The 26,975-nt window shown below is 46.7% G+C and overlaps 1 protein-coding gene across 3 annotated transcripts in view; it reads left to right on the plus strand.

The window, feature by feature from the left end:
- The window catches only part of DOCK1 (dedicator of cytokinesis 1), a 526,850-nt gene that overhangs the window by 159,352 nt on the left and 340,523 nt on the right, over positions 1-26,975 (plus strand). For all 3 annotated transcript variants that reach the window (XM_082673365.1, XM_082673366.1, XM_082673367.1), the window contains exons 24-25: positions 18,983-19,053; positions 21,674-21,780. In XM_082673365.1, the coding sequence (XP_082529491.1) occupies positions 18,983-19,053; positions 21,674-21,780 (178 nt within the window). The remainder of the gene's footprint in view (positions 1-18,982; positions 19,054-21,673; positions 21,781-26,975) is intronic.

The raw sequence follows: 26,975 nt of genomic DNA on the forward strand, positions 1-26,975 counted from the left end.
ATAAATTAAGTCAGTCACAGGGATGTAATGTGCAGCCTAGAGAATATAATCAATATTGCAATAACTTGGTGTAGTGACAGACGGTACCCAGACCTATCAGGGTGATCATTTCATAATATATAAAATTATCGAATCACCATATTATACACCTGAAACTAATGATATTGTTAGTCAACTATACTTCAATGAAAATAAATAAATATAAGTAAGTCACAATAAATGAGTAAATAAACAAAGCAGAGACACAGGCATTGGATTTAAGGCCCACCCTTTCTAGTGTGCCCACATCTTAATATGATTTCATCTGCAAAGTACCTATTTCCAAATAAGTTTACTTTCATGGGTCCCAGGGGTTAGAAGTGGAACATATTTTGCGGGGGGCGGGGCACAGTTCCACCCACAGTGGGCTGTTTTTTGCATTGGATGCAGGGCAGCCAGTGTGCACAGGACTTGGGGTTGGGGTAGGAGTGGGAGGGAGAGCCTGGGTCCGAGTGTTGGGCCCTGCTTGTTTTCACTGTTTACTCTCTTGAGGGGCCTTTTATTCACCCTGTTTGGCTACATCTGCCTGTTGAGTGTCTCCGCACCCTAGAGCGTCATCTCTAATGGTTTTCCTGAGGGGGGGTCAGGTGGGCTGGGGCGAGCGGGCAGCGGGAGGTGCTGGGAGGGTGGAGGAGACCAGCCTCCCTCCTGCATCTTCCGTCCTCCCTTGTCTGCTGGAGCCCCTTCGTCCACCCATTCCTGTTCCTCAAAGGCTGCGTTCTGTGAGATAATTCAGCCCGTGAGTAAAACACAAGTGTGACGTGTTGTTTCCTTCAGTCGCTGTTTTCAAAACTCCTTCACTGAAACGCAGCCCCTTAACATGCTTTGAATGGACCATCTTCTTATCTGTCGACTTCGGAGTTTCAAGTGTGTTTTAGAAAATCACCATCATTGGAAGCATGCTTTGCCTCCTGGAAGCTGTCTAGACAGGTGACTAACTTTCGCCAATTTGGAGGCAGTGGAGGCCTGTTCTAAAGGATCGTCCCCTTCTCACTGGGCCTCCTTGCTGCACGGCTGTGCCAATAAAAAGTAAAAAAGAAAAGTTCATAGTTTGTTTCAAATTTGTTCCTGCCGACATTACGGTAATACCACTATTTTGCATGACTTAATTCTTGGCAAATGGATTTTAGAAGGCTAGGGAGATCACAGTGGCTCCAGAGAAGAAGGTTTTGTGCTTTTTTTTTTTTTTTTTTTGGTACGCGGGCCTCTCCCCGCTGTGGCCTCTCCCGTTGCGGAGCGCAGGCTCAGTGGCCACAGCTCACGGGCCCAGCCGCTCCGCGGCATGTGGGATCTTCCCGGACTGGGGCACGAACCCACGTCCCCTGCATCGGCAGGCGGACTCTCAACCACTGCGCCACCAGGGAGGCCCGAAGGTTTTGTTCTTGAATGTGCTAATTCGTCCCCTTCTCTGTCTCTGGCCTTGTGCGTTTTGCACCGTGGTCCTGCTACCTAGAGCCCTGTGCTACCTGCAGGGCCCCTGTGCTCTGCTGAGCATCTCAGCCTGGCCTCATTTCCTGAGTCATGGCGGTTCCCCTGGCCCCTTGTCCTATAGTTCATTCCGTCCTTGAGCGAACTCCCTTCTGGTGTCCCATGTGCCCAGCCTCGGGGAACCAGGATGAAACAGGTGCAGGAGCTAGTTCCAAGAGTGAGTCTTAACCACTGAGAGGAGCTAAACGAGGGAGAGCAGAGCCACACCTGAGCCTGCGCGTCCCCGCCGTTTCCATACCTGGGCACATCCTTGTATAGCACAGCTACTCGTGGCCAGAGGGGACTAGCCCATCGATCCAGAGGCCTGGGTCTGGCCAGGCTGACCCAAGGGCTGAGGGCTTCTGCCCGCTGGGGACCCATTCGTGACACAGAAGGGGAAGCTCTGGTCTAACCTGGTGGTTCTTAGCCAGGGGCTGTTTGGGAATGTCGGGGACATCATTTGATTGTGATAGTGACTCTGTGTGTGTGTGTTATGTGCAGGGGGTTACGTGCATTTAATGGGCAGGAGTCGGAGAGGTGGTAAAAACTGTCCTGCCCAATGGAAATGACATCTCTCCCATGAGAAACAGGGGGACCTTCCCGCATTGTGGATATTCTCCAGGGAGGCGCAACAAGTGTCCATCTACTTTCTTTCTTAGCGTCTTTACTGGAGTCTAATTGCTTTACAGGGGTGTGTTAGTTGCTGCTTTATACCAAGTGAATCAGTTATACATATGCATATATCCCCATATCTCCTCCCTCTTGCATCTCCCTCCCACCCTCCCTATCCCACCCCTCTAGGTGGTCACAGAGCACCGAGCTGATCTCCCTGTGCTATGCGGCTGCTTCCCACTAGCTATCTGTTTCACATTTGGTAGTGTGTATATGTCCATGCCACTCTCTCACTTTGTCCCAGCTTCCCCTTCTCCCTCCACATGTCCTCAGGTCCATTCGATACGTCTGCATCTTTATTCCTGTCCGGCCCCTACGTTTATCAGAATGATTTTCTTCTAGATTCCATATATATGTGTTAGCATATGGTATTTGTTTTTCTCTTTCTGACTTACTTCACTCTGTATGACAGACTCTAGGTCCATCCACCTCATTACAAATAACTCAATTTCATTTCTTTTTATGGCTGAGTAATATTCCATTGTATATATGTGCCACATCTTCTTTATCCATTCATCTGTCTGTGGACACTTAGGTTGCTTCCGTGTCCTGGCTATTGTAAATAGAGCTGCAGTGAACATTGTGGTACATGACTCTTTTTGAATTATGGTTTTCTCAGGGTATATGCCCGGTAGTGGGATTACTGGGTCATATGGTAGTTCTGTTTTTAGTTTTTTTTTTCTTTTCTGTAAGTTTATTTATTTTATATATTTATTTTTGGCTGCATTGGGTCTTTGCTGTGCGTTGGCTTTCTCTAGTTGTGGCGAGTGGGGGCTACTCTTTCTTTGCAGTGTGCGGGCTTCTCATTGCCGTGGCTTCTCTTGCTGCAGAGCATGGGCTTTAGGCACGTGGGCTCAGTAGTTGTGGCTCACGGGCCCTAGAGTGCAGGCTCAGTAGTTGTGGCACACGGGCTTAGTTGCTCCGTGGCATGTGGGATCTTCCCGAACGAGGGCTTGAACCCGTGTCCCCTGCATTGGCAGGCGGATTCCCAACCCCTGCACCCCTCTATTTTTAGTGTTTTAAGGAACCTCCATCCTGTTCTCCATAGTGGCTGTATCAATTTACATTCCCACCAACAGTGCAAGAGGGTTCCCTTTTCTCCACACCCTCTCCAGCATTTGTTGTTTGTAGATTTTCTGATGATGCCCATTCTAACTGGTGTGAGGTGCTACCTCATTGTAGTTTTGATTTGCATTTCTCTAATGATTAATGATGTTGAGCATTCCTTCATGTGTTTTTTGGCAATCTGTATATCTTCTTTGGAGAAATGTCTATCTAGGTCTTCTACCCATTTTTGGATTGGGTTGTTTGTTTTTTTGATACTGAGCTGCATGAGTTGCTTGTATGTTTTGGAGATTAATCCTTTGTCAGTTGCTTCATTTGCAAATATTTTCTCCAATTCTGAGGGTTGTCTTTTCATCTTGTTTACGGTTTCCTTTGCTGTGCAAAAGCTTTTAAGTTTCATTAGGTTCCATTTGTTTATTTTTGTTTTTATTTCCATTATTCTAGGAGGTGGGTCAAAAAAAGATCTTGCTGTGATTTATGTCATAGAGTGTTCTGCCTATGTTTTCCTCTAAGAGTTTGATAGTGTCTGGCCTTACATTTAAGTCTTTAATCCATTTTGAGTTTATTTTTGTGTATGGTGTTAGGGTGTGTTCTAATTTCATCCTTTTACATGTAGTTGTCCAGTTTTCCCAGCACCACGTATTGAAGAGGCTGTCTTTTCTCCACTGTATATTCTCGCCTCCTTTATCAAAGATAAGGTGACTATATGTGCATGGGTTTATCTCTGGGCTTTCTATCCTGTTCCATTGATCTATATTTCTGTTTTTGTGCCAGCACCGTACTGTCTTGATTACTGTAGCTTTGTAGTATAGTCTGCAGTCAGGGAGCCTGATTCCTCCAGCTCCGTTTTTCTTTCTCAAGATTGCTTTGGCTATTCGGGGTCTTTTGTGTTGCCATACAAATTGTGAAAGTTTTTGTTCTAGTTCTGTGAAAAATGCCAATGGTAGTTTCATAGGGATTGCATTGAATCTGTAGATTGCTTTGGGTAGTAGAGTCATTTTTACAATGTGGATTCTTCCAATCCAAGGACATGGTATATGCCTCCATCCATTTGTATCATCTTAATTTCTTTCATCAGTGTCTTATAATTTTCTGCATACAGGTCTCTGGTATCCTTAGGTAGGTTTATTCTTAGATATTTTATTCTTTTTGTTGCAATGGTAAAAGTGAATGTTTTCTTAATTTCACTTTCAGATTTTTCCTCATGTATAGGAATGCAAGAGATTTCTGTGCATTAATTCTGTATCCTGCTGCTTTACCAAATTCCTTGATTAGCTCTAGTAGTTTTCTGGTAGCATCTTTAGGATTCTCTATGTATAGTATCATGGCATCTGCAAACAGTGACAGCTTTACTTCTTCTTTTCCAATTTGTATTCCTTTTATTTCTTTTTCTTCTCTGATTGCTGTGGCTAAAACTTCCAAAACTATGTTGAATAATAGTGGTGAGAGTGGGCAACCTTGTCTTGTTCCTGATGTTAGTGGACATGGTTTCAGGTTTTCACCATTGAAGATGATGTTGGCTGTGGGTTTGTCATATAACACCTTTATTATGTTCAGGAAAGTTCCCTCTATGCCTACTTTCTGGAGGGTTTTTATCGTAAATGGGTGTTGAATTTTGTCGAAAGCTTTCTCTGCATCGATTGAGATAATCATATGGCTTTTCTCCTTCAATTTGTTAACGTGGTGTATCACGTTGGTTGATTTGCATATATTGAAGAATCCTTGCATTCCTGGGATAGACCCCACTTGATCATAGTGTATGATGCTTTTAATGTGCTGTTGGATTCTGTTTGCTAGCATTTTGTGGAGAAGTTTTGCATCTATGTTCATCAGTGATATTGGCCTGTAGTTTTCTATTTTTGTGACATCTTTGTCTGGTTTTGGTATCAGAGTGAGGGTGGCCTCGTAGAATGAGTTTGGGAGTGTTCCTCCCTCTGCTATATTTTGGAAGAGTTTGAGAAGGATAGGTGTTAGCTCTTCACTAAATGTTTGATAGAATTCACCTGTGAAGCCATCTGGTCCTGGGCTTTTGTTTGTTGGAAGATTTTTTTTTGCTGTACGCGGGCCTCTCACTGTTGTGGCCTCTCCTGTTGCGGAGCACAGGCTCCGGACACGCAGGCTCAGCGGCCATGGCTCATGAGCCTAGCCGCTCCACGGCATGTGGGATCTTCCTGGAGCCTAGCCGCTCTGTGGAATGTGGGATCTTCCCGGACTGGGGCACAAACCCATGTCCCGTGCATCGGCAGGCGGACTCTCAACCACTGCGCCACCAGGGAAGCCCTTGTTGGAAGATTTTTAATCACAGTTTCAATTTCAGTGCTTGTGATTGGTCTGTTCATATTTTCTGTTTCTTGCTGTTTCAGTCTCAGAAGGTTGTGCATTTCTAAGAATTTGTCCATTTCTTCCAGGTTGTCCATTTTCTTGGCATATAGTTGCTTGTAGTAATCTCTCATGATCCTTTGTATTTCTGCAGTGTCAGTTGTTACTTCTTTTTTATTTCTAATTCTATTGATTTGAGTCTTCCCTTTTTTCTTGATAAGTGTGGCTAATGGTTTATCAATTTTGTTTATGTTCTCAAAGAACCAGCTTTTAGTTTTATTGATCTTTGCTATCGTTTCCTTCATTTCTTTTTCATTTATTTCTGATCTGATCTTTATGATTTCTTTCCTTCTGCTAACTTTGGGGCTTTTTTGTTCTTCTTTCTCTAACTGCTTTAGGTGTAAGGTTAGGTTGTTTATTTGAGACGTTTCTTGTTTCTTAAGGTAGGCTTGTATAGCTATAAACTTCCCTCTTAGAACTGCTTTTGCTGCATCCCATAGGTTTTGGGTTTTCATTGTCATTTGTTTCTAGGTATTTTTTGATTTCCTCTTTGGTTTCTTCAGTCATCTCTTGGTTATTAAGTAGTGTGTTGTTTAGCCTCCATGTGTTTGGATTTCTTACAGATTTTTTCCTGTAATGGATATCTAGTCTCATAGCATTGTGGTCAGAAAAGATACTTGATACAATTTCAATATTCTTAAATTTACCAAGGCTTGATTTGTGACCCAAGATATGATCTATCCTGGAGAATGTTCCATGAGCACTTGAGAAGAATGTGTATTCTGTTGTTTTGGATGGAACGTCCTATAAATATCAATTCAGTCCATCTTGTTTAATGTGTCATTTAAAGTTTGTGTTTCCTTATTTATTTTCATTCTGGATGATCTGTCCGTTGGTGAAAGTGGGGTGTTAAAGTCCCCTACTATGATTGTGTTACTGTCAATTTCCCCTTTTATGGCTGTTAGCATTTGCCTTACGTACTGAGGTGCTCCTATGTTGAGTGCATAATTATTTACAATTGTTATATCTTCTTCTTGGATTGATCCCTTGATCATTAGGTACTTTCCTTCTTTGTCTCTTGTAAGAGTTTTTATTTTAAAGTCTATTTTGTCTGATATGAGAATTGCTACTCCAGCTTTCTTTTGATTTCCATTTGCATGCAATATCTTTTTCCATCCCCTCACTTTCAGTCTGTATGTGTCCCTAGGTCTGAAGTGGGTCTCTTGTAGACAGCATATAGACGGGTCTTGGTTTTTTATCCATTCAGCCAGTCTGTGTCTTTTGGTTGGAGCATTTAATCCATTTACATTGAAGGGAATTATTGATATGTATGTTCCTATTACCATTTTCTTAATTGTTTTGGGTTTATTATTGTAGGTCTTTTCCTTCTCTTGTGTTTCCTGCCTAGAGAAGTTCCTTTAGCATTTGCTGTAAAGCTGGTTTGGTGGTGCTGAATTGTCTTAGCTTTTGCTTGTCTGTACAGGTTTTAATTTCTCCATCAAATCTGAATGAGATCCTTGCTGGGTAGTTTAATCTTGGTTGTAGGTTTTTCTCCTTCATCACTTTAAATATGTCCTGCCGCTCCCTTCTGGCTGCAGAGTTTCTGCTGAAAGATCAGCTGTTAATCTTCTGGGGATTCCCTTATGTGTTATTTGTTGTTTTTGTCTTTCTGATTTTAATATTTGTTCTTTGTATTTAATTTTTGATAGTTTGATTAATATGTGTCTTGGCGTGTTTCTCCTTGGCTTTATCCTGTATAGGACTCTCTGTTCTTCCTGGACTTGATTAACTATTTCCTTTCCCATATTAGGGAAGTTTTCAACTGTAATCTCTTCAAATATTTTCTCAGTCCCTTTCTTTTTCTGTTCTTCTCCTGGGACCCCTATAGTTCGAATGTTGGTGCGTTTAATGTTGTCCCAGAGGCCTCTGAGAGTGTCCTCAATTCTTTTCATTCTTTTTTCTTATTCTGCTCTGTGGTAGTTATTTCCACTATTTTATCTTCCAGGTCACTTATCCGTTCTTCTGCCTCAGTTATTCTGCTATTGATCCCTTCTAGAGAATTTTAAATTTCATTTATTATGTTGTTCATCACTGTTTGTTTGCTCTTTAGTTCTTCTGGGTCCTTGTTAAACGTTTCTTGTATTTTCTCCATTCTATTTCCATGATTTTGGATCGTGTTTACTGTCATTATTCTCAATTCTTTTTCAGGTAGACTGACTATTTCCTCTTCATTTGTTAGGTCTCATGGGTTTTTGGCTTGCTCCTTCAACTGCTGTGTGTTTCTCTGTCTTCTCATTTTGCTTAACTTACTGTGTTTGGGGTCTCCTTTTTGGAGGCTGGATGTTCGTAGTTTCCGTTGTTTTTGGTGTCTGTCTCCAGTGGCTAAGGTTGGTTCAGTGGGTTGTGTAGGCTTCCTGGTGGAGGGGACTGGTGCCTATGTTCTGGTGGATGAGGCTGGATCTTGTCTTTCTGGCGGGCAGGTCCACGTCTGGTGGTGTGTTTTGGGGTGTCTGTGGCCTTATTATGACTTTAGGCAGCCTCTGTGCTAATGGATGGGGTTGTATTCCTCTGTTGCTAGTCGTTTGGCATGGGGTGTCCTGCACTGTAATTTGCTGGTCATTGAGTGGAGCTGGGTTTTTGCGTTGAGATGGAGACCTCTGGGAGATTTTCGCCATTTGATATTATGTGTAGCTGGGAGGTCTCTCGTGGACCAATGTCCTGAACTTGCCTCTCCCACCTCAGTGGCACAGCCCTGGCACCTGGCTGCAGCACCTAGAGCCTGTCCTCCACACGGCTTAGAATAAAAGGGAGAGAAAAAAGAAAGAAAGAAAGAAGATTAAATAGAATAAAATAAAGGAGAATAAAATAGAATAACGTTATTAAAATAAAAAATAATTATTAAGAAAAAATAATTTTTTTAAGTAAAAAAAGGAGAGACAGAACCCTAGGACAACTGGTAAAAGCAAAGCTGTACAGACAAAATCACACACAGAAGCATACACATACACATTCACAAAAAGAGAAAAAGGGGAAAAAAATATATATATATCCTTGCCCTGAAAGTCCACCTCCTCAATTTGGGATGACTCGTTGTCTATTCATGTATTCCACAGATGCAGGTACATCAAGTTGATTGTGGAGCTTTAAACCGCTGCTTGTGAGGCTGCTGGGAGAGATTTCCCTTTCTCTTCTTTGTTCTCACAGCTCCCAGGGGCTCAGCTTTGGATTGGGCCCCGCCTCTGCGTGTAGGTCGCCGGAGGGCGTCTGTTCTTCGCTCAGACAGGACGGGGTTAAAGGAGCCGCTGATTCGGGGGCTCTGGCTCACTCAGGCCGGGGGGGAGGGAGGGGCACGGAGTGTGGGGCGGGCCTGCGGCGGCAGAGGCCGGCGAGACGTTGCACCAGCCTGAGGCGCGCCGTGCATTCTTCCGGGGGAGTTGACCCTAGATCCCGGGACCCTGGCAGTGGCGGGCTGCACGGGCTCCCCGGAAGGGGGGTGTGGAGAGTGACCTGTGTTCGCACACAGGCTTCTTGGTGGCGGCAGCAGCAGCCTTAGCGTCTCCTGCCCGTCTCTGGGGTCCGCGCTGTTAGCCGCGACTCGCGCCCGTCTCTGGAGCTCCTTTAAGCGGCGCTCTGAATCCCCTCTCCTCGCGCACCAGGAAACAAAGAGGCAAGAAAACTTTTCTCCGCACTCTCTCCCGGCCAGCCGTGGCGCACTAACCCCCTGCAGGCTGTGTTCACGCCGCCAACCCCAGGCCTCTCCCTGCGTTCCGACTGAAGCCCGAGCCTCAGCTCGCAGCCCCGCCCGCCCCGGCGGGTGAGCAGACAAGCCTCTCGGCTGGTGAGTGCCGGTCGGCACCGATCCTCTGTGCGGGAATCTCTCCGCTTTGCCCTCCGCACCCCTGTGGCTGTGCTCTCCTCCGAGGCTCCGAAGCTTTCCCCCTCCGCCACCCGCAGTCTCCGCCCGCGAAGGGACACTACTCTTACGGCTCCCTCCCACTGGTGCAGGGCCCGTCCCTATCCTTTTTTCTGTGTTTTTTCTTTTTTTTTTCCCCTACCCAGGTACGTGGGGACTTTCTTGCCTTTTGGGAGGTCTGAGGTCTTCTGCCAGCGTTCAGTATGTGTTCTGTAGGAGTTGTTCCACGTGTAGATGTATTTGTGATGTGTCTGTGGGGAGGAAGGTGATCCCCGCGTCCTACCCTTCCGCCATCTTGAAGCTCCTGTCGACCACATCTTTACTCATTCATCTGTTGATGGACATTTGCGTTGCTTCCACCTCTTGGCAGTTGTTTATAATGCTGCAGTGAATAGGAGTGTGTAAATGTATCTTCTGTATCCTGCTTCCATTTCTTTTGAGTAAATACCCGGAAGTGGGATTGCTGGGTCACATGGTCGCTCTATTTTTAATTTTTTGAGGAGCCTCCGTACTGTTTTCCTCAGTGGCTGAACCATTAACATTCCCATCAACAGTGCGCAGAGGTTTCAGTGTCTTTGCCCACACCCGCTATTTTCTGTTCTGTGTGTTTTTTAAAAAATAAATTTATTTATTTATTAATTTATTAATTTTCTGGCTGCGTTGGGTCTTCGCTCCTGTGTGCGGGCTTTCTCTAGTTGCAGGGAGCGGGGGCTACTCTTCGTTGCGGTGTGTGGGCTTCTCATTGCGGTGGCTTCTCTTGTTGCGGAGCACGGGCTCTAGGCTCGCGGGCTCAGTAGTTGTGGCTCGTGGGCTCTAGAGCACCGGCTCGGTAGTTGTGGCACACGGGCTTAGTTGCTCCACGGCATTTGGTATCTTGCCAGATCAGGGCTCGAACTTGTGTCCCCTGCATTGGCAGATGAATTCTTAACCACTGTGCCACCAGAGAAGTCCTCACTGAAGAATCTTAATCTTAGTGTACTGTTTGTACTTTTCTCACTACCTTTTTCCTTTGGATTTTGTGATAGTTATACATAAAACTACGCAGAGGAGTGATTTCCTCCAGCTGCTCACTTGTCACTCGGGATTGAATGAACCTAAACGTTGGCCGTAGAGATGGGGAATGTTATATTAAAGACCAGAATCTGCTTCAAGGGAGCTTGGTATAAAGAGGAGAGGTGATTTTAGATTTAAGATACAGAAGATGTAGGTAGTCTTGATTGAATAGGGTGTAAGGAGCAGAAGCAGTCACTGTCATTATCTTTCTTTTGTTCTGGATTCTTCTGTGTCTAAGAACAGTGTGGCTCATCCTTGAATCTCTCCAAAGTGCCGTGTGTTTCCATTTTAACTGCATGAAACCTTCATGTCCTGCCATCTGCTCCATTTCATTTGTGCCCTATGAAATACACAAGCTCTGGTCCAGGGGCACCTATTGGCTGAACTGTTCTTGCTACATGTTCCTGTATCAGGATGCTTTCCTGTATCAGGACGCTCTGGTTCTTCTGAGCCAAGTCTGAAAGGACAATTTGTGGACCATATATATTTTAGCTCAAAACCTCCAAATGGAATCATTTTAATATGTGTTTTCTGGAGAAATATGTAATTAATAATTGCTTCATACATTATTCAAGAAAAACTTATTTTGTATCACAGATAGCTCTTGTAATCTTATATAAAGATATGCTAATGGATTTAATTAAACTAATCATGCTGAAAAATGTAGCCTGAACTTTACCCTAAAATAGTGTCTGTTAATCATCATCAGTAGTAATATTTTTATCCAGAGAGATACTTACAACATTAAATCGATACTGGATGGAAAGTGCATGTTTTGTTTTGTTTTACAGTTTGGATTAAGTTGGCATTCTCATGAGATGCATGACAATTAAATTTGCTTAGGGAAGAGTATAAAATTTATTTAATTTCTTTAACCTGAACTGTTTGAGCAATTAGAAAACTTTTGGAATTTTCTGCCATTTCATAATTCTTTCATGCATTTCATTTCTTTCTCTCTAGAATTTTGGTTTCAATGTGTTTTTTGTCCATTTGATTCAGTTCTGACCATACTTTCCTTCCTCAGAGTTGTGATACCATGAGTTTTTTGTTTTAACCTTTAAATCATACTTCATTATTGCCCTCTTCAGAGGTGTTTCTCTCTTTTTAAAAAATGAAGTATAATTAATTTACAATGTTGTGTTAGATTCAAGTGTACAGCAAAGTGATTCAGTTATACACATACACACACATATATATATATTTTTCAGATTCTTTTCCATTATACGTTATTACAAGATATTGAGTATAGTTCTCTGTTCTATACAGTAGGTCCTTATTGTTTCTTAAAATTAATTAATTAATTCATTCATTTTTGGCTGCATTGGGTCTTTGTTTTTGCACGTGGCCTTCTCTAGTTGCGGCGAGCAGGGGTTACTCTTCGTTGTGGTGTGCGGGCTTCTCACTGCGGTGGCTTCTCTTGTTGCGGAGCTTGGGCTCTAGGTGCGCGGGCTTCAGTAGTTGTGGCTCGTGGGCTGTAGTGCGCAGGCTCAGTAGTTGTGGCGCACGGGCTTAGTTGCTCTGCGGCATGTGAGATCTTCCTGGACCAGGGCTCGAACCCGTGTCCCCTGCATTGGCAGGCGGATTCTTAACCACTGCGCTACCAGGGAAGCCCGGTCCTTATTGTTTGCCTATTTTATATATAGTAGTGTGTACCTGATAAGCGCAAACTCGTAACTTATCCCCCCCCCCACCTCATTCCCTTTGGCAACTATAAGTTTGTTTTCTATGTGAGTCTCTTTCTGTTTTGTGAATAAGTTCTTTTGTATCATTGTTTTAAGATTCCGCATGTGAGTGGTATCATATGATATTTGCCTTTGTCTGTCTGACTTACTTCACTTAGTATGATAATCTCTAGGTCCATCCATGTTGCTGCAAATGGCATTATTTCATTCTGTCTTATGGCTGAGTAATATCCCATTGTGTATATATATATATATATATCACGCATCTTCTTTACGCATTCATCTGACGATGGACATTTAGGTTGCTTCCATGTCTTGGCTATTGTAAGTAGTGCTGCTATGAACGTTGGGTGCCTGTATCTTTTCAAGTTATATTTTCATCTGGATATGTGCCCAGGAGCGGTATTGCAGCATCATATGGTAGCTCTGTGGGTACCATGAGTTCCTGATTGCCTGGATGTTAAGTGATGAACCCAGTATTAAGAGGACCACCCAGCAACTTGCCTGTCTTTTATTTTATTTTATTTTTTTTTTGCGGTACGCGGGCCTCTCACTGTTGTGGCCTCTCCCGCCGCGGAGCACAGGCTCTGGACGCGCAGGCCCAGCAGCCATGGCTCACGGGCCCAGCCGCTCCGCGGCATGTGGGATTCTCCCGGACCGGGGCAAGAACCCGCGTCCCCTGCATCGGCAGGCAGACTCTCAACCACTGCGCCACCAGGGAAGCCCACTTGTCTTTTGATATTAGTAGAAATAGCTTTACCACTGGCCCCTGATTTTGTTTCTTGTATCTTTCTGTGGATTGCTGCCTTTCAATCAGTGCTCAATGGCAGGGAGCCCTATTGTTTTTGGTGGTAGTTTCAGTTGTACCTGAATCCTTCACGTGCCTGAGTGTGTGGGGGACTGAAGTGCGTGTTCTCAGCATGTCAGTGGGTCATTGCACACGTATTTGAGGCCCAAAGGCCTTTAGGGTTGGACCTGTCCGTCCTCACGTGGGAAAAGCTTTTCCACGTTCAAGGAGAAGTGGCAGCCTGGACTTAAGCTGCCGTTTTGTTAATTCAGGTAAATTTAAAGTCAACTCTGAAAGAATAACTTTCTTAAAAAGCAAACACTGATTTGATAAGTTCAATTATGACTTAAGACACAGGAGACGGATAAACAAAGCTTAAACATTGAATTCATTTACATTCCTCTGCTGTGCTGGTCTCTGTTCCTGGCTAGACCCTGTCCGGTGGGTGTGTTCACACAGGTTATGTGGCCCCGGCTCACAGCCCCGGGAGGGGTGCCGAGGAGCTCCCACTCCAAGCTGAGCCCTGTCTCTGGGGCACATCCCACAGGCCTCACCTCCTGCCCACCTCACTCGCCCAGTGAACCGATGCGTGCCCCCCGCCTGCCCGGAGCCTAGCCAAGGCCTGGGAGGCACCCTGGTGGCTGCTGACATGCCATGCGGGCATCCTGGCCTCTCCCCTACCATTCGAAAGAGGCTGGCATGTTCTGAGCAAGATTTTGTGTAAATAAATAACTGGTTTACAAAAAGTAATAGAAAACAACAACAGAAAAAGAGACGTCTCCGGTGCCCTCCATTCCTGTTACCTGACTGTCTCTGAGACTTGGCAAATGATTCTACTCACTACTTACCACTTTAATCAGGACTTGATAAATGGAAGTTTTCACTGAATGGAGAGTTTTGCACGTTGAAGAAGGTGTGTGTGTTCACATCTGCACACATCCACACTCTCCTGCCGCCACAACGAGTGGTGAGCACCGTCCGTGGGCAGCAGTGATGGGTTGGGGGTGTCTCGTCGCCTCCACGGCACCCTTCCGTTCTCCCGACTGCCGCTGGAGGCCGCCCCATTCACCGCTACTAACCTCCATCTTTTCCCACTGAGAGGCACCCAGAGGAAAGGCTCCCTTCCTGAGTTCACATAGTAGGTGGCGGAGGTGGCAGCCTGGCCCGGAGCCCGGGTGCTCGTCCGGGGGGACACCCACTCCTGGGCGTCATGCCGTCTACCCTCCCTCGTCTGCGTTCGGGCCTTCTGTTTCTGGAGGCGCTTTCTGCAGATGAGGTTCGGCCCATCGCTGCCCCTCACCGAGCCGAGCCCGCCTTGCCTGGCCCGTGCCGCACACTTGAGACGCTCTCGAAGCAGCCCTGCCCTTGAAAGAGACCTGAATTCAGGGAAGCAGCCTGACTCCACGGAGGAAACGGGGGCCTTTTCCTGCAAGCACGAGCGGAAACCAGAACACTCAAGTCTCTCGTCCAGTAGCCAGTGTTAGAAATGGGCAAAGCGGGCTGCGCCCTTAACGAGAGTGGGGGATGGCACGCGCTTTCTCAGGAGGCTTGGGCTGCACTGGGTGGACCTCAGGGTTCCCTCGGCCTCTTCTGGCTGCTCATCTTCCTGGAGGGGATACAGCTGGGTCTCTCAGCTGACGAGGCCGATTTCAGTGGGTGCAAAGCAAAGAGGTGCAGAGTCTCTTGAGGTTAAAGAGGTGCTTTTGGGCAAAGCTCTGTGGGTCCGGGAGTCATGGAGGCTCTGCTGTGTCTAGGGTCCTTGGCCAGGCCACAGCCGTGAGACCCTGGTCGGGGGGCTACAGACACACGGCCCAGCGCGGTAATAGTCCTCGATGGCTGACCCGGAATCCGTGTGTCTTGAGGAAAACAATGGCTAAGGGCTGATACCTCTGCGTGTTTAGGACCAGGGGCAGGAGTGGGGGGAACAGTGACCCAGGAGGAGGGAACAGCATGGGCACAGCCTCGGAGCTGGCAGAGATGTCCGTAGCATGGGGGAGACTGAAAGAGGCTCCACATTGTTGGAAAGGGTCCTGCAGGTGGAGGTGGAGGCCCCTGACTGGGACATGGGGGAGGTGGGGCCCGGGCCTCTGAGGATGCTGGGTGGTCAGGCCTGTATCCCAGGAGCAGGGCGTTGCCACCCAAGTATCTCAGTTAGATTTGCATCTTAGGAAAGCTCCTCTGGCTGCACGTGGGACGTGACCTTGAGGAGGTCAGAGCAGAGGCGGGAGGCCCCTTAGGAGGCCGTGCCTTCCTGCCGGAGGGAGACACAAGAGGCGTGGGCCAGGTGGTGGACACTATAGAAATGGAGAAGGCCGTAGAGGCAGGGCGTGTGGAATAGTGAGGATCCACCAGGCTCTGTGATTGGTCAGAAGTGGGCTGTGCCGAAGACGCAGCATCCTGAGCGTGTTACCTGGGGGCTCCCGGGTGCAGCGCCCTGAGCCTGGAGCACCGGGACGAAGGGTAGGGCCCCCTCTAAGGCAGGGGGAGTTTGCAGCATCTGTGGGGCAGCCACGAGTCCAGTGGCCGTCGGGTGTGTGAGTGTGAAGCTCAGGAGAGAGGTGACCTGGGAGACGGGCATTAGGCGTCTGCAGCCGGCCGAAGGGGGCTCCCTGAGGGGTATGGAGAGGGGGGAGAAAAGTCTAGAATAGGACTGCAAGGACACCCACCTTTAAGGGAGGGGCAGGGGACAGAGGAAGGTGGTCGCCCTGGCAGTGAGGGCTGTGGATGCTCCGGAAAATGAGGGGTCACAGCAGTGTCACGGGAAGGTCACCTAAGCGAAGGCCTGGGGTCGCTGTGGCCTCGGCAGGAATGGAGACTTGATGGCGGCTCGAGAGGTCTGGGCAGTGCGTTGGTTACTGGACACCGGGGTGAGTGCACAGCTTGGGAGCTGTCTGTGCTGGGCTGGGCGGTGGGGAGCCTGGGGCTCTGGGTGCTTTCAAGGGGAGAGGCTGGCGTGGGCTGGAGTGTGGAGGAGAATGCGGGAGGTGCTCGATCAGACGGTGGGGCAGCGGGCAGTATCCCCCCACCCCCACCCCGTGGAGGGAGGTGCTCCCTCTGTCTGCCTGGAGGGACAGGCAGAGGCCGGGCGTCCGGCTTGTTTCGGCTTGAGTGGTGGGCAGAACTGCCCAGCCTGTTCTGATGGTTTTGGTTTTCCCTGAAGCGGGAGGTGAGCTGAGCGAAAAGGGGGTGGGATCCTGGGCTGGAGGAGAGCGAAGAGAGGCTGAGACGGTCACTGGGGGAGGGCAGACGGTGGAAAGGAGCCCACGACCGCCGGAGTACGGAGAGAACAGAGCTGGAAATGGGGTGCGGGGCACACCCTCGCCTTCGCTTCATTCCGTCTGTCTGCCCTTGTTACGTTATCCAGGACTGACGTGGGCTCGTGGTTGCTTCCTGTTCTCTGTGACCCTCGTGAACTGTAAAACGCGACGTCCCTAGCATCTGGCTCAGTTCGGCAGAGCTCCCTGTTAAGCAGCATTTGGGGGTCTCCGTGGGTACAGCCCTCCCTCTGTGGGTGTCGCCTGACCTTGGGTTGGGGAGCCTTCAGCGCCCGGCGGCCCCCGGGCAGCGAGCAGAGGGTGGGCCGCGAAGGCCTGTCTTGTTTGCCGCTGTTTGTCCTTGTAAGATGGTGTTTATCACGCTGCTCCAGGCAGATGGTGCTTCGTGGGGTACAGGCTAAAACGCATTATGCTGATGCATCCTCGCCCGCAGGACCCTCACAAACTAGACAAGACACTTTCTGGCCCGAGCAGTCAGCTGTGCAAACGCTTATTATTAAACGTCACAGTAAATATTTTTTTATTTTTTCAAAGCAACTCTAAGGTATTTGAAGCAGAACTTTGGAAGGCAGAATGAAATTATTTCTATTTAAGGTTCTTTTCAAAAGTTGCATCTCGGGGGCTTCCCTGGTGGCGCAGTGGTTGAGAGTCCGCCTGCCGATGCAGGGGACATGGGTTCGTGCCCCGGTCTGGGAAGATCCCACATGCTGCGGAGCGGCTGGGCCCGTGAGCCATGGCCACTGAGCCTGCGCGTCCGGAGCCTGTGCTCCGCAACGGCAGAGGCCACAACAGTGAGAGGCCCGCGTACAGCCAAAAAAAAAAAAAAGTTGCATCTCGGGCTTCCCTGGTGGCGCAGTGGTTGAGAGTCCGCCTGCCGATGCAGGGGATGCGGGTTCGTGTCCCGGTCCGGGAAGATCCCACATGCCGCGGAGCGGCTGGGCCCGTGAGCCGTGGCCGCTGAGCCTGCGCGTCCGGAGCCTGTGCTCTGCAGCGGGAGAGGCCACAGCAGTGAGAGGCTCTCGTACCGCTAAAAAAAAAAAAAAAAAAAAAAAAAGTTGCATCTCAAAGCAGAGAGTTGGAATTCCTTGATCTGGCCAGCATTGAAGGACAGGGTTAACACCTGGGGAAAAACACCACTAATTCTGTAGTGCAGATTTAGAGGTAAACTTGGCTTACCTGTCCTTGATCATCTTGACTGTGGCGCGTTAAGGCACGAGGGGCTTGGAGGTGGACTGGCTCCAAATACTGGCAAAACAGCTTCACTTCGCTTGTGCCTTGACTTGCTTTGCGATTATTTTCTCCCCGTGTGTGGCTTGTCTTTGTTGTCTCAGCAGAAGTTCTTTTGAAGAGCAGGAATTCTTCATTTTGATGATGTACAATTGATCCAATTTTTTTCTTTTACAGATTTTGCTTTTGGTATCATATGAAAGAAATCTTTGCTTAGCCCGAAGTCACAAGTATCTTCTTCTAGACGTTTTATAGTTTTAAGAATATAAGATCTATGATACATTTAAAGTGAATTTTTATATAGGATGTGAGGTATGGAAGGAATTTTATTTGGTGCTGACCGAGGGGGCACCTTTGTCCCTTGTTGCAAATTGGTTGACCATATATATTCAGGGTAATCCATTTAAGGTGGGTTTCTGCCTCCTTGCTTTTGGAAAACAATGCTAACAGCTGTTTAGGTAATAGGTGTGGCATTTTCCAGTGTTCAAAGTGTTATCCAGTTCTTTTTTCAATTAGATTTTGAGCTTTATTGCAGCCCCTGGAGGTATTTGACATGAGTATTATTTCCTCCATTTCATTCAGGAAGGGGGAGCCCCCCCCCCCCCCCGCCTCCGGTAGAAGGAGTCACTTAGAGTCAGAGGCAGAGGGGGGCGTCCCAGCCAGGGTCAGAACATTTAAAATCCAGGACCTTTTCCCAATCGCATATAGATGAGGGTGGGCTGAGGCCCTGGCTTCCCACCAAACTGAATTTTAATTCTAGCTCAGTTCAGTACTACCTGTGTGATCAGGGGCAAAGTAATTAACATCTCCGTTGTCAGTTTCCTTGCCTTCCTGCACAGCTAACTCCCTGTAGGAGGTCTGTTGGAATTAAAGATAAAATATACACTGGTCTAACACAGCTGGCAGAGCATGTATTAGCATCTATCATTATTACCATCACTCTTATTTTCTGAAAGTGTGGGTTTTCTGGAAGATACAGAATGTGAATATAGGAGATAAAGTTACTAAAGAAGAAAGTGATTCCAAGTTCAGGGACCTAGATATACAGGCAGTCATTTCTGGAATGGAGCAAAGGCAGTCATTCTCATTGTTGAGTGTGGCAGAGCTACAGTGAATTTGTGGGTGGGGAGTTCTTCTGGGGGCACAGGTCTTCATTTGCTAGGATTTCCTTTGGGTAAAGGGGAAAATCACATAAAAGCTTGGTACAGTATAGGCATTCGTGAGCAAGCATTGAATGTTGGCTTCTGCTCACATCACTTTTGTTATGTGTCAGGATATCCATGTTGACACATCTCCACTGTTTGTGGATCAGAGGCTTTGTGTTTTCCCCTCAATTTTTGTTGTGTTTAACCATCAACTTCTCATCAGGAAAGTGATCTTTGTTTTTTTGGTATGTGTGTGGTTTTTCAAAGTAATTACAACTTCGTGTGAAGATTTGCCAACTGCCTTAGGCTCAACGTTCTTCTTTGTTCTTGGTTTCCAGGGTGCAGCGCTGAAATACTTGCCAACCATTGTCAACGATGTGAAATTGGTATTTGATCCCAAAGAGCTCAGGTAAGGAAGCACCCAAGGCGAAGGCTTCCCGTGTGCCACGCTTGGCCTCCTTTTGAGGGCGTTAGTTCACGGGATGCTTGGGTTGTCTCATGTCCACATAGTTCAGTGCTCTGACTCTTTCTGGAACATGTTCTAGTGATGGTGTCTGTGACACTTTGCTCATTATGTCTTTATGTGGAAAAGGTGTCTTCTATCAACGGTCACAATATTTTCTTTAGAAGATTATTTATAGCCTCATGCATACGTAATACAAATTGGGCATTTTGCATCCTTTAGACTTTAGAATTCCATAAGTGGTTCTTGGGTTTGGGTTTGGGTTTCAGCACCTAAACGTTTTGACTCGGGAGCTTTAATATTGGTGTCTCTCCTCCTCTACCTCATTACCATACAGCTTCTTTCTGGGGGCTCCTGCCCAAGGGCTGTGAGCCTCAGACAGGAGCCGCAAGTTGTCAGCTCAGGTTATAGTAAAATGAAAACCAAAAACTAAACTCTGGGCGAGCTGGACACTGGCTTTCAGATGGAGGAGTCAGGCTGGGGACCGAATCCTTCCTTTCACCTTCGGATTTTGCCACCGTCCCCATCCAAGCTCAGTCTCAGTTGTTTACTGTGCAGATGTCACCGCATTTGGGAAAGAGGTGTCTCGAGCCCGTGGGTGCACGGCCTCTGTGACCCCAGACATCCGCAGCACAGCCCTCGTCTGCTCCTTGTTTGGGTTTTGATTTAACGTTTGACACAATAAACTTACCTGCGGGTGGTGACACCTCTTGACCAGCCAGAAAAGTCCACCTAAATATTAGTAAAGGGCCACCTTCCGTCGGGCGGTTAAGCGGAATGAAAAACGGTCACCCTTCTATACTTTATGTCCACCATAGGTCACTCATGCCCTGGAAGTGAAGGGTGAGGGGCTTTTGGGAAGCTGCTCTCCCCACGAATCATCACGTGTCTGATGTGCCTGAGGATTTAGTGTCCTGCGTGGACACATTTATTTTTGCTCCCAGGCACTGGCAATACTGGTTATAGTTTAGCAGGTTCTAAATGAGAAAAGGAGGCACAGATGGGCCCATGGGCAACAGGTCTGCCCTCCCGGGTCTCCGTGTGCTCTGTGCCTGCAGCCCAGCTCTCAGGCAGTGGTCCAGACAATGGCGATATCCGCAGCCCCTGGGAATTTGCTGCATCTTGGGTTCCTTCCCAGATCTTCTGAATTAGGAATTGGGGGCGGGGCCCAGCTATTTGGTTTTAGTGATGCCTCCAGACACTTTCAATGAATGCTGCTGTTTGAGAACCTCAGGTCTGGAGAAACAGAGGACGAGGGGGGAGCTGCAGTTGGGTGGGCCATGGCCATACTCTGGGCCTGTCCTCCTGGGGCATGGGGACCAGGCCTTTGCTCACTAGAGGGGTGACGTCCATGTTCACAACGGGCGCTTGTGCCTTGTGCTTGGAGATCCGGGGAAGACTCCCTTCCCCAGGACCGGTCCCATCTGCTCGTGGGCCCTTGACTCCGCGTGCGTGGGTTCCTCTTCAACACCTTACCTACTGATTTTTTAAAAAAATGACATTGAAAATCATGGATGTATTTTTCCCTGTTTAGAAAATTGAGTCATGTTTTGATGAAACAGAAGAGATCACAGAGGAGAATAACTCAAAGTTAATTCCACGAGGATCTGGATCTTCCTAGTTATCTTTCGTGTGCCAGCGTGTGTGCACACACACTAACACACACGTCCATACACCCCTAAAAGAATTCAGCATTACAGTTTTTATTTTACAGTCGACCCCTGTGCTGAAGACATCTTGTTTTCCCACATCAGGAAGGAGACTTCTACCCCATCACCATAATCTACTGTTAGAACAGTTCTGTCACCCCAGTAGGATTCCTCGTGCCCAGTCAGAGTCATTGCCCACTCCCACCCCAGCTCTAGGCAACTACTGACCTACTTACTGTGTGCATAGATTTACCTTTTCTGGGCATCTCCTATAAATGGAATCGTATAATATACGTGACCTTTTGTGACTAGCTTCTTTTCACTTAGCGTAACGTTTTCAAGGTCTGTTAGTGTCAGGATTTCATTCCCTTTTATGGGTGGATTGTGTGGATCTGCTGCATTATGTTTATCCATTCATCAGCTGATGGACGTCTGGGTTTCTCCACTTGTCAAGTGTTATGAATAACGTTGCTATGATTCATATACAGGGTCTTGTGTGGATAAATATTTTCATTTCTTTTGGGTATATACCTAGAAGTTGAAATGCTGGGTCATATGGTATCTATGTTTAACATTTTCGGGAACTGCCAAGCATTATTCCAAAGTGGCTGCCCCGTCTTGCATTCCCACCAGCATGGTATGAGGGTACCAGTTTCTTCACATCCTAGTCAGCACTTGTTACTGGCTCTCTTTCGGATTATAGCCATTCTGGTGGGTGTGAAGTGAAAAATAACATTCTAAAGCATCATTCTTTTGGAAGAGATTTCGGCCCATATTGTATAGTGGGCCTATTCCAACATTCTGGTGGCATCTAATGACCGTTCACTGAACTTGCGTCTCGGTACTGTCTTGTATCCCACTGGGTCATTTTGCAGTATTTCCAGCGTCTCTTTTCACTTGTGTTTTTCCTTTTATAGCAAAATGTTTACTGATTTCATCCTAAATGTTCCTGTGGGTTTGCTGACCATTCAGAAGCTATATTGCTTGATTGAAATAATTCACAGTGACCTCTTCACACAGCATGGTGAGTGAAACCCTGAGAATCCTTAAATTGTCACATTTGTCATTGTCTGTAGACCTTGCCCCGTCTGAATTCTCTCTTCTTTGTCGAAAGGAGTGGGGAGGGGCTTCCCTGGTGGCGCAGTGGTTGAGAGTCCACCTGCCGATGCAGGGGACACGGGTTCGTGCCCCGGTCCGGGAGGATCCCACATGCCGCAGAGCGGCTGGGCTCATGAGCCATGGCCGCTGAGCCTGTGCGTCCGGAGTCTGTGCTCCGTGATGGGAGAGGCTGCGGCAGTGGGAGGCCCGCGTACCAAAAAAAAGAAAAGAAAGGAGTGGGGAGGTTGCAGCCAATTAAAACAGCTCCATTACAAGACAGGAAGATTTAGCCCTTACCAGAGAATGGTAATTGGCATATACTGTAGGTAATAGATCATTGAAGAATGAAGGCACAAACCTTGCAGTTCGGAATTTAGGTGTAACACCAGAGCCCTAGGGTAATCAGCATACATTGTAGCCTGTAAGATGTGCGATTATCTGTCCTGGGGAGGCAATCACTGTCCTCCATTGAGATGATTGCAACAAAAAATTTCAAATTTTCTTTAAATGTGGAAGTCATGGTTATGTCTTAGCCTGAACTTTGCATTCTGTGACAGGGTTTCTTCAAACCCTGCTCAAAGGAAAAAGAATTTCAATGATTCCTCAACTCATTTATCCCAAGGAACACCTCACATTTCCACACGTTATCTCCCTACCCTTTTAATTAATCACTTTCTTTCTGTTTGGACAGATTGGATTAATATTTTACACTTGTCAAGAAGTTTTATTGAAAGCTTAAGACCTTTGCATAATTCCACAACCTTCCTCACTTACTGGAGACAGATGTGAAGACTGTTGAGTGACATTCTGATGGAGAGGCATACATTTATTCTATTCCATTTGTGTCTGGACGTTTGGCTGTTCTGTTCATTTTCTTTTGTCCTCACGTGTGGTGTTGTTTCAGGGCTGGAGCAGCTCAGTCCTGAGATGTCCCGGTTGAGAACTCAGTGTGTGTCTGGATTAGTCCTTTGTACCATCTAGACTACTGGACCCTATGTTTTTAATCTTATTTCTTAATTTAACTTTATACAATTCACTGGAGTCTGCACTTATAGCTAAGGCTTATGTCAAGAGGAAATGTTAAGACTTCATTTGGGTGGGAGTGTTCTTCTGGAGAAAACACATCAAACCAAGAAGGGAGTAGCTTTTTGCAGCCCTTCCAAACAGACATCTCTTTCTCACTTGCATAAAAGAAAGTCAACTGTGTCGCCGTTATTTGGGACTCAAAGCCCATGAATCGCCTTAAGCCAGTAATCCCAGCTGTCAGTATTTCAGGCTCTTCTTGGAAGGCTGGATATTGAATTGCTTATTCTTCAGGTGTCTTCTAAAGTTTGGGACTTTGTGAGACTCCAGGGAGGCATGAGGCGATAGGCGGAGATGCTGCTTCGTTGTTTCTTTCCATATTGACTAAACTTTATACCACAGTAGGTGAAGTCCCCTGAAAGTTTTATATCTGGGTCTTATTAGGTAGCTTACTAATATCTCTCCTTCCAACCATCCAACCCCAAGACACGCAAAAACACACACCACCACGACCACCACCATCACCATCACCATCGCTGCCACCACCAGTGCCTTCACTGAGCTAACAGTTATCAAAAAAATAACAGTTATCACGGATTGACTGTGCTTGGCTTTTATTGAGTGTTGGTACAGGGATGACCTTCTTGAGGACATATTACGTACATTTCAAAATTTCTGTTGCAAAACTTTGTTCCACGTCCTTTGCATAAGGACCTAAGGCTTAAATGGTTCAACCAAAAATCTTTAAAATAGATCTTCTTAAGGAGTGTATTTCAAGGAAATGTTTTCTTCTATGGACACTTTATTTCTTTAGCTAGTAGATAGCTTGAAGGCAAACTTAGTATTTATTTTTGCAAATTATATCAGCCGTTGTATTTGGCAGTTGTGATTCTCTTTACTGTGCTCCATTTCTATTTTCACTCCTGTTCTGTAAGTCTTTTATCATAGACTGCCTTAAGTCTTGTTTTGGAAATAATGCAGCATGCAAATAAATATTTAGCTTTGTTTGACGGGGTCTTGTCAGGATGTGTAACATTTTGGAATTATTAACTTAGTATCTTTCTAGATACTGCAAAGGTAGGAATTTAATCTTAATAGTCAGTTGCACCCAATGTAGTAAAGGAGATTGTAGGAGATATATGAGTCCACAATTATCACGGGCAAAGTGAGCCAAAATTAGCCTGAAGCTTCATGTCTTACAAGCAGTTCTAGAATTGTCCAATCAGTCGACATTGTCTAAGCCATAATCTTCAGTGCAAATGTACTTCCGGACGCTCACTGGCTGCGTGGAAGCATTTCAGGATGCGTTGTCCAATGTGAAAATGGCCGCGCTTACAGGCTTGAGTTTTAAGAATGTTTCTGGGTGAAGACAGCAAGGACAGCCCAGATTTTTCTCATCTTTAGGCTCCCTGCTTCTTCAAAGTTACCCAGAGCCATCTTACCTCCTTGTCAGGAAAGGTTTATCACTGGAAATCATCCAGTTGGTCTGTTCTTACGAAGATGTCATTACTTGTGCAAAATATTCTGTGCCACATTTGGTATCAATATTTAAAGCCAAACCATTTTCTGGTGAGATATGATGGCTGTGATTTTCTTGCCTCGTTCCATTTCTTGTTAATTTGTAAAAAAATGCAGTTGTCCGTGTCCTCTTTCCTGATCCAAGTGGAATCGGTCAAACTAGCTCCCTTCGTGTCTGGATTTCTGGAATGTGCTACAACTAGGTTTAGCTGCGCAAGCTACTGGGTGTGCTAGACCGTTGTCAGTGTTCTCTGGGGGATGTGGTCAGAGCGCATCCCTGTCTGGCTCCTCCGGTTCCTCTGTTGGGCTCCAGGGCACGTCTTTGCTCATCAGCATGTGTGTTGCTTCACTCATGGAAGAGACTCACTTTGTTGCTTTGCTCTGAAATGTTTCTTTTATCTCCCTCCAATATCAAAGTTATTGCGTTGTTTTGAGAGTCTTACTTTGATGGAAGTGGGAAGCCGATCTGGGTGCAGTGAGGCTGGCAGTGAATTCTGAAGCTGCCATTGCTCCTCTGCAGGAAAGCCTTCCCTTGACAGGTTTGGGTCCCAGCAGGCCAAGGCTTCCAGGCCCCTGGTTGGCTCAGCCTGGCTCCTCTTCTGTCCTCTTTAAGGACCAGAAGACTGAGGGTGCATCCTGCTGGGTTTGTTAGGCTACAACAGGAGATGTGTCTTTTGGCAAATCGGGTTGTGTTTGGCCCCAGCTAGTGTGGACACCACAGCTGCTGTCACTGCCGTCTGTTCCCAGCCGTGCCAGCTGTAAGGCTCCTTCTGAATCAGGACCTTGCAACTCCCACTGCCTCTGCAACCTCCACCCTGGTCTGGAGGAAATGAGAGTTCTTTACAGAGCTGTCCTCCCGCTGCTCATTTCCAGTTGCCGTCCTAAGAAGTCGTGCCTCCTTGGCAGAACCTGGAACATAGTTGTAGCTGCAAGGGTGGCTGTGGATTCGAGTTCTGGCTTCTGTACTGGGGAAAGAGAGCTCAAAATGTAGACCCCCCCCCCGAATTTAAGAAGCCTGTTCAGAAGATGTGTGTGGACCTGGCCCTCCTGCACGTCTGCCACAGTAGATTACTGACCATGCCAGTGGTCCAGCCCCTCGGCAGGTGTCCAGCGACTCAGAGTGCATGGTTGGTTGCCAGTCACATTAGCCTCTTCTCTGAGGACATGTCTCTCTCCCTTTGCTTTGCTTAAAAAATAAAATGAATGACTGGTTTGCATCATTTCTCCTGTAAATGATTTTACTGCCTCATTACTAAAGAACTACGCATGTCTGAAGCCCTTGCTGGGATGAGGGCAGGCAGCTCACGAGAGGATTGCGAGTGTGTGTGGGCTCTGTGATCACATTGCCTGGGTTCAGATCCTGCCTCTGTTACCTGCTAACTCAGTGACCTCGGGTGAGTTACCCTCCAGGCTTCAATTTCTCCAGCTGCCCTTTTCTTCTTGCCTCCGTTACGTATCTTGAAGATTAATACATATGTGGTACTGAGATTTACCCTGAGTGTTTCGTGAACATTCAAGAAATGTTAGCCGTGTCTTTTCATTTTTGTTGAGGGTTCATTAGAAGAATGGCCGGTGAGACCCTGCCCTCGTGGCGGGGTGCGGGGCTATCATGTCAAATAGGGGGCAAAAGAAAATAGACCTGGACCAAATACTGGAAGGGATTACATAGCGAGCTTCCTCCGAGAGGTGCTCTGATCACCCTGCATAAATAAAATGTCCCCAGACACACTGCCCCTGGGCTCCTTCTGCCACTCCCCACAGCGTGCAGTCGTTGCCTGGTTTTACTTCTTGGCTTGCTTGTTTTCTCTGGTCCTTCCTTAAAATGAGAGGCCTTGGAGCATGGCCTTCTTGTTCATCTTGCTGTTCCTCCATCGCTGGTGCCTAGAACAGTGCCTGGCTCACAGTGCATATTTATCTCATGTTCAAATGCAGCACTTCTTTCCCCAGGGAGCGGTGCAGAGAAGGAAGCGTGACATGCATATGTAGTTCCCTTGATCTGAGGGAGGAGAGGCCTTATGTTCACACGGGGAAGCTGGCTGTCTCTCTCCGTCTGGGCTCTGAATGGATGGATCATGGAGCAGGAAGGAGGTGTCTTTGAGGAGGAGTAACAGAAAGAGATAAGTGAGAGAGTTAAGATACGGAGGGTCATCTGTGAGCAGTTTTATAAAATTAAGATTGTCGTCTTCTCTTTTTTTTTTTTTTTATATGATTGCATCTACCCAGGAAACCATCTCTGGCCTCCCAGGCAACTGCTTTGGGGTCTCTGGTGTCCCATCCACTGTGCTGAGGTCTGGATGCAGATGATAATTATGATAGTTAAATAGTGCTGAGCTCTTACTGTGTGCCAGGGGCCATGGTAAGCCCTCATCTATCTATGTTAAATTTTCATTGGGGTATAGTTGCTTTACAATGTTATGGGGCTTTTTTTTTTTTTTTTTTTTTTAAGATTGTCTTCTTTTTGCCTCTGATTTTATTATTCCTCTGTTTTGTGGAAAGATGAAGTGGCAGAGGGGACAGCTCAACTCTACCTCTGGACTCAAGATAGCTCTTTGTTAAAATTACGGAAAATTTTAAACATAT

The sequence above is a fragment of the Grampus griseus genome, assembly GCF_964374135.1.
Source record: "Grampus griseus genome assembly, chromosome: 16".
Classification (NCBI taxonomy): domain Eukaryota; kingdom Metazoa; phylum Chordata; class Mammalia; order Artiodactyla; family Delphinidae; genus Grampus; species Grampus griseus.